The following is an 11,690-nucleotide window of genomic DNA, read 5'->3' as shown; positions in this document are numbered from 1 at the left end:
GCTTTTTCGAAAGGCGCCTCCGCGGCCGCCCATTGGCTGCCCGGCCGGCGCGGCGTCTTCTCCCCGGTAACCTGAGCCGGGGAGGCGGGAAGCGCACGCAACCTGCCACAGAGGCGGGGCGCGGCGCAGGCCAATCAGCGGGCGGCGGGGGGACGGGCCCGGCCCCCGAATCCGCCCCGGTTTCCCCGCGCGAGGCAGTCGGAGGAGGAGGGGCTGCCGGAGGAGTCAGTCAGTCAGTCAGTCAGTCAGTCCTCGGCCCGGGGAGCGCCTGCCGTCGGTCCTCCTTCTGCGCGCAGCGGTCGCGGCACCCCGAGCGCCCTTCGTCCTCCTCCTCCGCCTCCTCCTCCTCCCGCCCAGGAGGCGGCGCCTGGTTCAGGCTCTCTCTGCGCCGGAGCCGCCGGGCTGCTTGCGGAGGGTCGCTCCCGTGAAGGGACGCGCTTTCTCACCTCGCAGCGCCTGGCACTGCCGCGCCGCTTTGCAGAAGGGGGCTCCCGCCGCTGAACGGGTGGGCGAGGAGGAGGAGAAAGGGCCGGTGTCGCCGCGCGGCTTTGGCCCCTCCGGATTCCGTGGCCCGGCTCTTTGGAAGTCGGCGGGACCGGTGCTGGATCGCCCGGGATCTTCTGAGCAGGTTGCTCGGGGGGATTCCGGCTGCGCGCTGATCCGCACGGGGTCAGTTGCTCGCGGGCGTCTCCTGCGCGGCTCGCGGCCAAGCCTGAGGCTGGATCCTTCCAAAGATTTGGGTTTTTTTTGTTTCACTGGCTGTCTTTTGGAAAGCATGGGAGTTGCGGAGAGGAAGGCGCCTCTGAGACATCTGCGTGGATCCACGGGGCTTCTTTATCTTGCCCTTCCCGAACAATTATAGCTTTTTTTTTTTGGAGGGAGGAAAAGACAGACCACAATGTTGCAATAGATTTTAGACTTTGAATTGGAAAAATACATATATATTTTTTTTGTGGGGGGGAAAGAAGTCGTTTTTTTAAAAAGAGGGTGGTTGCGTCAACATGGCAAAGAATTCAGTAGAGGGGTCGAAGGAGGACTTGACCAAAATGACCGAAGAAGACATGTTGCGGTGGAGCAAGGAGGAGCTGGTGAAAAGGCTGAAGAAAGTGGAGAACGAGAAGATGAACCTGATGGTGGAGCACAGCAACTTGATGAAGGACGTCAACCGGAGGCTGCAGCTCCACCTGCACGAGATCAGGGGCCTGAAGGAGGTCAACCAGAAGTTGCAAGACGACAACCATGAACTGAGGGAGCTCTGCTGCTTCTTGGACGATGACAGGCAGAAGGGCAAAAAGCTCTCTAGGGAATGGCAGAGGTTTGGCCGGCACACCGCAGGCGTGATGTGGAAGGAGGTGGGGATGTACCAGCAGAAGCTAAAGGAGCTGGAGGCTAAGCAGGAGTCCCTCATGCGGGAAAACGTGGAGCTGAAAGAGATTGTCCTGATGTTGGATGAAGAGAGGAATGGGGCCGGATCCCGAAGCTCCATAGACAGCCAGGCCAGTCTCACCAACCTGAATGGGGGTTCGGGGACCCGAGATGTCGGGGACGGGAGTAGTACCTCCAGCACTGGCAGTGCAGGGAGTCCGGACCATCACCACCACCACCTTCACCATCACAAACCTGCTGAGAACAAAGCTGGAGCTATCAGGAGGTCTATGGATGATCTCTCCGCACCCCTTCACCACAGGAGCATCCCCAATGGACTCAATGGTAAGTTCTGTTTCCAATTCACCCATCCTGTTGTTTCTTCACTGGGAAAAAGAGTACAGGCTTTGTGATAAGGGGTCCAACCAGCTGGGATTGTAGTTTAGACCAAGCCTTGATGGACCATCCTGGCTTACTTGATGTATTGTGTCTTCCTTCGGGTTCGTTGTCGTGTTAACGCCCTTGAACATTCCCTGACTTGCTAATAATTCGGCTGGTTTGCCTGGGATGGCAGGGTTGTTATGGGGCAACTCTACTGCATTAATGACACATGTGCACATGCTTCCAATGCATATTTATGGGATTCTAGCCCATAACGAATTCTGGGGAGCATGGAAGCAGGCTGGTGTTGGTAGCTCTGCTTTAGTTAACACAGAGCACATGGGCATGTGTGACCCTTGCATTACACGTGTCTGCTTTGGAGTAATGCCTTCAGCACCCCAATGACAGCACCTTTTTGGCTAGTAGACATCAGCCGTGCTGCTCTAGGACTTGGGCTTTTCAGCAGTAGGTGTCTGCAGGTTCTCCTGGGCAGCTTTGGGCAGATTGCACCCCCAGTGTTCCATGCTGTCGAGGCTTCACTGTGTTTTAAAAAAAGGAAGGGGGAGGGTCTTGTCTGCAGGGGCCTCGGTTCATTAACATTCATGAAACTGCTTTGGGGCCGGGGCTGCTATGGAGATTTCGAGATGATCTTTGTGAGTGTGGGTCACAGGGATGAAAGGTTGACCTGTTGGAGGCCAGCCAGGCAGTGGCCTTCTTTATCATACTGAATTGATTTTGCTGATAACTTAACGCTTGTTGCTGTTACTGAACTTAGGGTACGTTGAAATGTTCCCTGTGTGATTTAAAGCCACCTCCTCCTCTTTGGCCTTTCCCCGCTTTTCATCTCTGACTAAAAATCATGGTTGAGGTTCTGGGGACAACTCTGTAATTCTTCCTCTCGCCCCCTCTGGATAAGTCATACCTGTTTGTTGCATGGTGTTCTTGCTGGAACGGGAATCGGTCTCTTTGAGCAGAGCCACTGTCAAAGCATTATGACCAGTAGGATATTCATTCTTACTTTTTTTGTTGCTGCTCTGTCTCATTGCCGGCTCATAGTTCTGCCATTCGTTAGGTGGCTTAATCATGGATCCATGGAAGTATTTCAAGCGGTTGACGTCACAGTTATTGAGCCCCATCATGCATTTGATCTGCTTTTGAATATCTGTTTACCTTTCCAGTGCGTATCGTTTTGAAAGCTTGGCTGGGCGGTCTGACAGGGCTTAGTTAGGCGGTCTGACAACGGGGTCAAGGGAATGTGTGTCTGTCTGTGATATCGCATGCAAGAAACGGCTGGAACTTGATTTCCTTCTTGCCCCAACCCAAGCTGCTGAACCTGGGCCAAGGAAAACCTCCTGAATTGTTTGCTCATGGTGTCTATATCCATGGAAAGAGAGCCTTGTTGAGATGAGGGTGGCCATTGTCTGGATACTTCCAACGACCGTGAGCAAAGTCCAGGAAGTGAAATTCGATGTTGTCGTTAGCGTCATATGATATCAGATGGTCTTTTTTGTCCCATCCAGCCTGAACATGTGTACTTAGAAGGAAGCTCTACTAGCTTCAGAGGGACAATTCCCAAGTGACCCCAGCTAGGACTGTGATTTCTGTACTGGTGTACATTAGAGTTCCTTGGACATCCCCCTCCATGGAGCAGGGCCAACTTTCGGGTTAGACAGGTGAGGCAACCTGGAAAAGGTAGAAGATCCAGAGACTTTGCTGAAAAGCAGTTACTTACTTTGTTTCATTTTGACGGTGATTGTAAAGTCCCCTTTTGACATTTGGGAAGCAAAGAGTCTCTGGATTTCCTTTCCAGAAGATCCCAAAGCAGCATTGTACTCCTTGTAACAACCCCATGAAAATATGTTGGTGTTAGAACATGGGATGTTCTGGATCCAGCTGGGAAAGCGCCTGTTTTATACTACAGCCCCTGTGTGACGTAATACAGCCTTGAGGCACAGTTCACAGAGAAAATGAGAGAGACAGGTTGGGTGCTGGAGCTGTCCTTTGTAGCCCTGGGTAGGCTGAGTGTTATCCTGTCACCTCTACCCACTGCAAACAATTTCCTTTATGTAGAAACCTCCCTAGAGGGCTTCATGCCTGCAATTATATGCAAAGGGTTTTGGTTGCGGTGATAGAAAGTCCAGTTTTGTGAGGGTGGTTTTTTTTGGGGGGGGGGGGTCTTAGATCCTGCAGTAGTTTTCTCTGTGTGTGATGGCACAGATTTCTTTTCTTATTCTCTGCTGTACAGCTTCATTTTGTAAACTTTTCTGGTGGGAATGCACAGCGGAGTTGGAGCTTATCAACTTTATTATTGCTGCCCCCCCAAAGGTCCTCTATAGGAGGCAGGAGTAGCAGGGACCCCAGAAGGTAGAATGTGCAATTTCCTGTTCTGCCTAAATTCAGGCAACCTCTGGAAATCTCCCAGGGTTAAGATCAGCTTTTTGAGAATTCTTGGCTGACTCAGCCATTGACTTCCATGTGCATATTTGTGCCATGTATGAGAGTGGAGGTTGTATATTCAGTCCCCCCCCCCCCTGGTTCCATAGAAAATATTTTGTGATGTTCTGAGAATGAAATGTATTGTTTGTTAACCTCGCATTTTCACAGATTAAACCCGAATTCTCCCGAGAAACTAAAATGACCAAACTCTGGCATTGTACTTCTGGTCACATTCTGAGAAGGCAAAATTCAGTGGAAAATGACATCTCACTGAGTGTACCTTGGGCTATTCACATTTTCTCTGCCTAGCCAACCTCACAGAGTTGTACCAATAAAAGGAGGGGTGGCTATTCCCTTGGGCAAGGGGTAGAATTGGGGGCTCCCAGATTCTAGCCTTGACACTCAGTATACCAAACTGGTTTTATGTAACATTCCCCCCCCCCCACCATGGATGAACTTTGCATGGATTCATCGAAACTGAATACAGAGCATGACAGATAACGTTGTTGGTCCCTGATCCCAATAAAAAGAGCTCTTTATGGAAGACTCGTTTCACATTCAGGAGTAGCAACCTTACACCCTTCTCAATCAATGGGTTTAGAAGAGTGTAACACTGATGAGGAATGCAGTTAAATGGATAAGGCTGCATATCAGCCTTATTTTTCACCGTAATCAGCAGCATTATGAGCCGACTGCTAAAAGCTACTTTACAGGCCTTGAAATACGCTCTGATCTGCGTGGTGGGAGGCCAGCTGCTCCTTACTAGGGGAATGCCAACGTGATATGGATGCTTGCGTGGTAACTTGCTTAAGCTTTCCCCTCTTGGGCCGTCCAACCTCCCCTGTCTTATAGTGGAGGGTTGGGATGGTCATGACATCATTTGGCAACTGAGATCTTCTCTGTTCTCTTATTATTTTGAGAGGCAATGAGAGAGCAGAGAATGAATGAAGGAACATTCATGAAGGAACAGAGAGGCTACATCACTGAAGTAGGGATGCCAGCCTCCAGGTGGCACCTGGGGATTCCCCCAGAATTAGAGTTTAACTCTGGCCTACAGAGATAAGTTCTCCAAGAAGAAATGGCTGCTTTAGAGGGTGGACTTTATGGCATTGTACTCCAGGTCCCTGTCCTCTGCAGGCTCCATCCTCAAATCTCCAGGAGTCTCCCAACATTGGTCTGGTGATCCTACCCCTTCATCTCCCACTGGTGGTCGAGGGACCTGACAACCCTACATGAAGCGAGAAAACAGGGAAGGAGGTGAATTAAGTATTCAAGTTAATTATCAACTCTCAAAACTTTTTCTATTCCTTGGAGTCCAGCCAGAACAACCTCTGGATTTTATTTCATTTTCAAGGATCTTTCCTCAATGGCTTTCCTGTAGGGATGTCATGACAACATGGTCTCAAAACTGAATCACCTGTACTCTAGAGTAATACATATGTGTCTTAAGGGTGTCACGTGATCACACTCTTCCTGGTGACCTCTGACCAGGGTTGGGAAACTCTTAGTGGGTTGGGCCTGATTCAGGTATCGAGCATTCTAACTATTACAACCAGGAAGAGGTACCACGGGGAAGCCATTTGAGTGAAATTCCTGTGTCAATGTGTAATATGTACTGCAGCTCTGGTCAAGTTGTATGTAAAATCTGGTGTCTGCCCATGCAGCCATTTAACTCGGAGAATGTGGGCTGTATTCAGTTTCTGGTGCTACTCTGCCCAGGGGAAAATAGCACATGCTACACAGAAGAAGGAGAGCTGGTTTTTATACCCCGCTTTTTGCTGCCTGAAGGAGTCTCAAAGTGGCTTACAGTTGCCTTCCCTTCCTCTCCCCACAACAGACACCCTGTGAGGTAGATGGGGCTCTGACAGGACTGCTCTGTGAGAACAACTTTAAGGAGAACTGTGACTAGCCCATGGTCATTACTATGGTGGTCTCTCTGTGCCCAAGTGGGTCGCAAAGGATATCCTGAATGTGTGCATAATGGCGGAACTTAATCTTCTAGTTGTCTCTTTTTTACTAATGCTCTTTGGTCCATTTATGTATTTGCTTTATTTACATCCCATCTTTTTCCCCGGTGGGGACCTGAAGCAGCGTACAAAAGTCTCCATTTTTATCCTTGCGATAGCCCTGTGAGGTGGGTCGGGCTGAGAGAGTGTGTGGCCTGAGGCCACCCAGCAAGCTTCCATATTGGAGTATAGATTCGAACTGGATTCTCCCAGGTCTGTAGTGTGGCACTCTAACCACAATGACGTGTTGGATCTCATCTCGCATGAGGAACTATTTTGGGGGCTTTAATGGCATGTGTTCCAAGTAATGGATTCTGAAAACATCCTTGAGGAACGTGGTTGCATGACAAAGAATATACAAGTTTTGAGTCTGATCGTCTTTCTCAAGGGCTGGTAAGCAGAAGAGAAAGATTTCAGGACGTATCGTCTGACTTCCTGTTGGGCACCACCCTTGTTCGGGCAAAGCTGGCTGCAGCTAGCAAGAGCAAATATGCCCGGAGTCCTGGCTTGTGAGCAAGTCTGAGCCAGAGGGTTTTATAAGAACGTGTCCGTATCACCTGATCCGACCTATCGCCCTGAAGAGGCTTAAAAAAAAAATCACTGTGTTTCTATACCCCTTTTATTTGCTGATCGAAGCAGTTTGCAAATAAAACAGGCTAACTTTAAAAATCAATCCTGTGCCTCTCTTCTTCTCTCCTCCCCCACCCCAGATTTTAATATTCGTCCCAGTTACTGAATGCCAATAGCAGAAACTGGGAGTTTTGGGTGTTGAGTAGGAATGCCTGGCTCCAGGTGGGACCGGGGGAGCCCCTGGAATTATAGGCCATCTCCAGACTACAGAGATCAGTCCCCCTGGTGAAAATAGATGTTTTGGGGTGGGCTCTATGGTAGTGTACCCCACTGGGATCTCTGCCCTCCACTCCCAAATTTTCAGGAGTTTTGCAACGTGGATCTGTGCCCTGTGTCCTGCCAGGGATTGGGGGGGGGGAATCTGGCAACCCTAGGATGGAGCCTGGGGAAGGGGAGGTTTGGGAAAGGGAGCACATATAGAGTCCACACTCTAAAGCAGCCCTCCCCCCCTAGGCAAACTGGGAAATCTTCAGATGCCATCTGGAGGTTGGCTATCCTGCATGCTTGAGATGCTGTGATTCTCCTGCCTTGAAACGATTGAAAATAAAACACCTTTCTTTTATCTAGTGGTAGACGGTCAAGTGTAGGGTTGCCAGCCTCCAGGGGGTGACTGGAGATACCCTGCAATTACAGCTCTTCTCTAGGTGGCAGAGATCAGTTCCTTGGGAGAAAATGGTTACTTTTGGAGGTGGACTTTACGGCACCAGACTCCACTGATGCCCCTCCCCTCCCAGGCTCCGTTCCTTAAATCTCTAGTATCTCCCAACCCAGAGCTGGCAACTCTATGAAATATATAGTAGGGGGGTCATGCAGTGAGGCAGTCACACAGAACTGCAAATGGGTTCCGCCCCTCCCCATTTTGCCCCTCTGAAAGGGTTTTCTGAACCGGCCTTCAGCGTCTGCTTGAGAACACCATTAGAATAACTTGCATGGCAAACAATGGATTCCCTGAGCTTTGTAATAATCTGCTCATGTGTGCAAGTCCAGCGGTCCTCCCCTTTCTTGGCGGTCTGTGTGGGAAGAGAGCTCCTTGGACGCTAGCCAAAATGTCCCCTCCCTCCCCCCCCCCCCAGGAGGGCTGCTGTGCTTTCTGGGCGTCTAGCGACAGGCACCCTAAGGTCGCTGGAACCAGTGTACGGCTCTGTGATAAGTCCTGTATGGATTTCATGTTGGTAGAGATTGGAGAGATGTCTATGCTCAGGGCTTCCCTGTAAAACCCGATCTGGAGCGAGTAGGTGGAGAATGTCTGTGTGGCCTTTTTTAATTTTACAGACTTCGGGAGCTGTTTTCGGATAAGCATCGGCATTTGGCGCAGTTGGTCTTAAGTGCTTTTGGGAAAGACTCTGAGCACATATACAAGTGGGACTTCTTCGCAGTGCTGTTTTTGACTGACAGTGGGAAAGTTTGATGCGGCCAGATTGGTGTGTTTCCTTTGGATTGCAAATGGAGGTGGGGGACCCGTCTGTCTTTGAGTTTGGGGCTAGGAGTTGCTTTATTTTCTTTTCCCCTCTCAATTCAGTTTGTGACTTGTGTTTCACACAGGAAAATCCAGCTGCAAAAGCACATTGAAAGTGCATAATCCAACACGTCTGGGTGTCTTTGTGACATTTAGCTAAATAAACGCATTCAGAATCTTAGCAGAATTTAAGATTCTGCGTTTTACCTCAATGGTTTTGATTGAAAGATAGTGAGGAAAGTGCAGATGCACACTGGAAGAGGGTGGGGAGTGCAGAAAGGTATTTTTGAATGTCCTGGGAGGTGCGCCCTTTCCATCTGAATGGTTTTGTAGCTCAGCACCACAGGTGTTTGGGTGCCAGGTCTATTTTTGCCTTGGCAAGCTTGAAACTGCCAGGTGGCAGGCTCTCACCCAGGGGTCCTCAAACTTTTAAAACAGGGGGCCAGTTCACTGTCCCTCAGACCATTGGAGGGCCGGACTATCGTTTTTTTTTAAAAAAAACTGAACAATTTCCTATGTATACTGCACATATCTTATTTTGAAGATAAAATGAAGAAGCCTCACCAGTGCCCATATTGGTGGAACTCCACTTTTATTTCAGGCTCAAACTGGTGTGGTGTGGGAACCGGCACAATTACAGAGTCGGTCCCTCCACCACCATTCCAGTTCACACTACCCTGTGCAAACTGCACTGCGATTTGTGAACTCGCATAGGAATCTGATTGCATAGGTGAGATTAAGACCCATGCAATCAGATTCCACTGCAGGAAAAAAGAAGGCACATATGCCTTTTTTCTTCCAAATTTAATGTGAGTTCAGCCATACAAGCACATGGCTGAACTCGCACTGCTCAGAGATCACAACAGTGTGAACCAGGGCTTACACAGCACACAGCATACAACATCATACACAACTGAATAGCAATCAGAATATTGCAGTTTGGTGTAGTGGTTAGGAGTGTGGACTTCTAATCTGGCATGCCAGGTTCAATTCTGCACTCCCCACATGCAGCCAGCCACCTTGGGCTCACCACAGCACTGATAAAGGCTGATCTGACCGAGCATGAATCTCAGGGCTCTCTCAGTCTCACCCACCTCACAGGGTGTCTGTTGTGGGGAGAGGAAAGGGAAGGCGGCCGTAAGCCACTTTGAGTCTCCTTCGGGTAGAGAAAAGCGGCATATAAGAACCAACTCTTCTTCTCCTTCAGTAATATCAGGGCTCTCTCATCATCCCCTCCCTCACAGGGTGTCTGTTGTGGGGAGAGGAAAGGGAAGGTGACTGTAAGCCACTTTGAGACTCCTTTGGGTAGAGAAAAGCAGCATAGAAGAACCAACTCTTCTTCTTCAGTAATCTCAGGGCTCTCTCAGCCTCACCTCCCTCACAGGGTGTCTGTTGTGGGGAAGGGAAGGGGATTGTAAGCCGCTTCAGATTCCTTCAGGTAAAGAAAAGCGGCATATAAGAGCCAACTCTTCTTCTTCTTCTACTGTCAATTAAATTGGGTTTCCTACTCCTTCGCTGTCTGCAGAGCTGGATTAAGTTCCCATGCAATAACACTGAGCACTGACCATTTGCATTTCCTCTGAGCACTGACAATTTGCATTATCATTGTTATGCCACCCACCTAGAAACCACCCCAACCAACTAACCAACTTCAAAAAAAGGCTCTCCTTATGTTAAAAAAAAATCCTAATTGTTTTAACGTGGTGGGGGGGCGGGTCTCTCTTCGGAGGAAGGCAGCAAAAAGAGCTTGGCAAAAGAGATCCGACGGGAAGGTGGGGGGGGGGTAAAGATTAAAATCCTTGCAAGAGCAGTTTTTCTAAGGCAGCCGCTGTGCGCTGCAGACCCTGCGCTGCTTTGTAAACCTCATTTTCCTGTTGCTACTCTAAGCTCAAGCCAACTAACCAACTTAAGAAAAAAGGCTCTCCTAACGTAAAAAAAAAAATCCTAGCTTGTTTTTAACCTCGATCAGGCAGCCGCTGGCTTTCCACAGGCACACTCGTTATCCCTCCAATCACGCCAGAGACAGAGGAAGAATGAAGAGACGGAGAAAAGGCGGGACTCAGAGATTGCAGCTCAAATTTCACACATGCGCACCGCAGGGAGTCGGCTGCTGACAGGCGGCTAGAGGGAAAAACACCCGGCGGGCCAGATAAAAATCGTCCGGGGGCCGGATTTGGCCCGCGGGCCGTAGTTTGAGGACCCCTGCTCTCACCCTCTTAGAAGAAGAAGAAGAGTTGGTTCTTTTATGCCGCTTTTTTCTACCCAAAGGAGGCTCAAAGCAGCTTACATTCACCTTCCCTTTCCTCTCCTCACAACAGATACTCTGTGAAGGAGGTGAGGCCGAGAGAGTCCTGATATTACTGAAGAAGAAGAAGAGTTGGTTCTTATATGCCACTTTTTTCTACCAGAGGTAGTCACAAAGTGGTTTTCAATCCCCTTCCTTTCCTCTCCCCACAACAGACACCCTGTGAGGGAGATGAGGCTAAGAGAGCCCTGATATTACTGCTCAGTCAGAAGAACTTTATCAGTGCCCTGGTGAGCTCAAGGTCACCCAGCTGGCTCCATGCGGGGGACCAGGGAATCAAACCCACCTTGCCAGATTAGAAGTCCTCACTCCTAACCACTACACCAAGCTGGCTTTTAGATGGTAAATGTGTTTTAAGAGAGGCCTTTGTAAGCACAGCCCAAGGTCAAGATCTGTGAGATATCTTTCTCCAAAGAGCTCAGAGAAATTGCTGATCTCTCCCTCCTCCTCCTCCTCTGATGTGAGAAATATGATAGAAATATGATTGCACTCCTTTTTTTGTATGCCTAGATAAGATCATCAGGGAATATTGTGCTCCTGTTATCACTTACTTCCTGGGTTTTTTTCCTATCCAGGCAAAAAATAAAAATCGACCAGTGATTCAGTAGCACAATATCCAATCATGTGCGCATCCAGTGCTGGTGCGTTTGAGGCCTAGCGCTGTTATTAACCCTTCCTGGAAGGGCTAAGAGTGTCAGCAGAACAGGAAAGGTCACGCTTCCTATCTTCTCTTGGCCTTGCAGTTGCTGTTCTTCTCAGCTCCCCTGTGTAACAGCATGTGGGAAGATAAAGCTGGTGGGAACGCCATCTCGCCTTCATTTCCTCCCCTGACTTTTAGTTCACTGCTTTAAAATTCTGTCTTGTCAGCTTATTATCTGCTTCTTTTCGCTCCCTTCTTTGTGTTCTCCTCATGAGTCTGTTTTGTGGATTTCAGTTTTTAAATGGTGAGCTCTCAGAGTGGAATTGTTGTATTTCACAAGTACTAAAACCTGTTTGGTTATTTGTTTTTTTAAAAAAACTATATACATTTATATTAAATATATGTATATTCTGCTACAATGCAGCTGTCGACAATAAGACATATTAAATTGGTTTTTTTTAAGCAGATAAA

The 11,690-nt window shown here is 48.9% G+C and overlaps 1 protein-coding gene across 2 annotated transcripts in view; it reads left to right on the top strand.

The window, feature by feature from the left end:
- Positions 1–400: 400 nt before the first annotated feature.
- The window catches only part of CCDC85C (coiled-coil domain containing 85C), a 199,354-nt gene continuing 188,064 nt past the window's right edge, over positions 401–11,690 (top strand). Inside the window, exon 1 of one of the 2 annotated variants that reach the window (XM_077323643.1) lies at positions 401–1,710. In XM_077323643.1, coding sequence (XP_077179758.1) covers positions 1,002–1,710 — 709 coding nt within the window. In that variant the 5' untranslated portion in view covers positions 401–1,001. The remainder of the gene's footprint in view (positions 1,711–11,690) is intronic. The other variant, XM_077323644.1, reaches the window with a different exon arrangement.

The sequence above is a fragment of the Paroedura picta genome, chromosome 2 (genome assembly GCF_049243985.1).
Source record: "Paroedura picta isolate Pp20150507F chromosome 2, Ppicta_v3.0, whole genome shotgun sequence".
Lineage (NCBI taxonomy): Eukaryota > Metazoa > Chordata > Lepidosauria > Squamata > Gekkonidae > Paroedura > Paroedura picta.
Note: the sequence above shows the minus strand (reverse complement) of the source record. Positions and strands in the feature narration are given on the sequence as shown.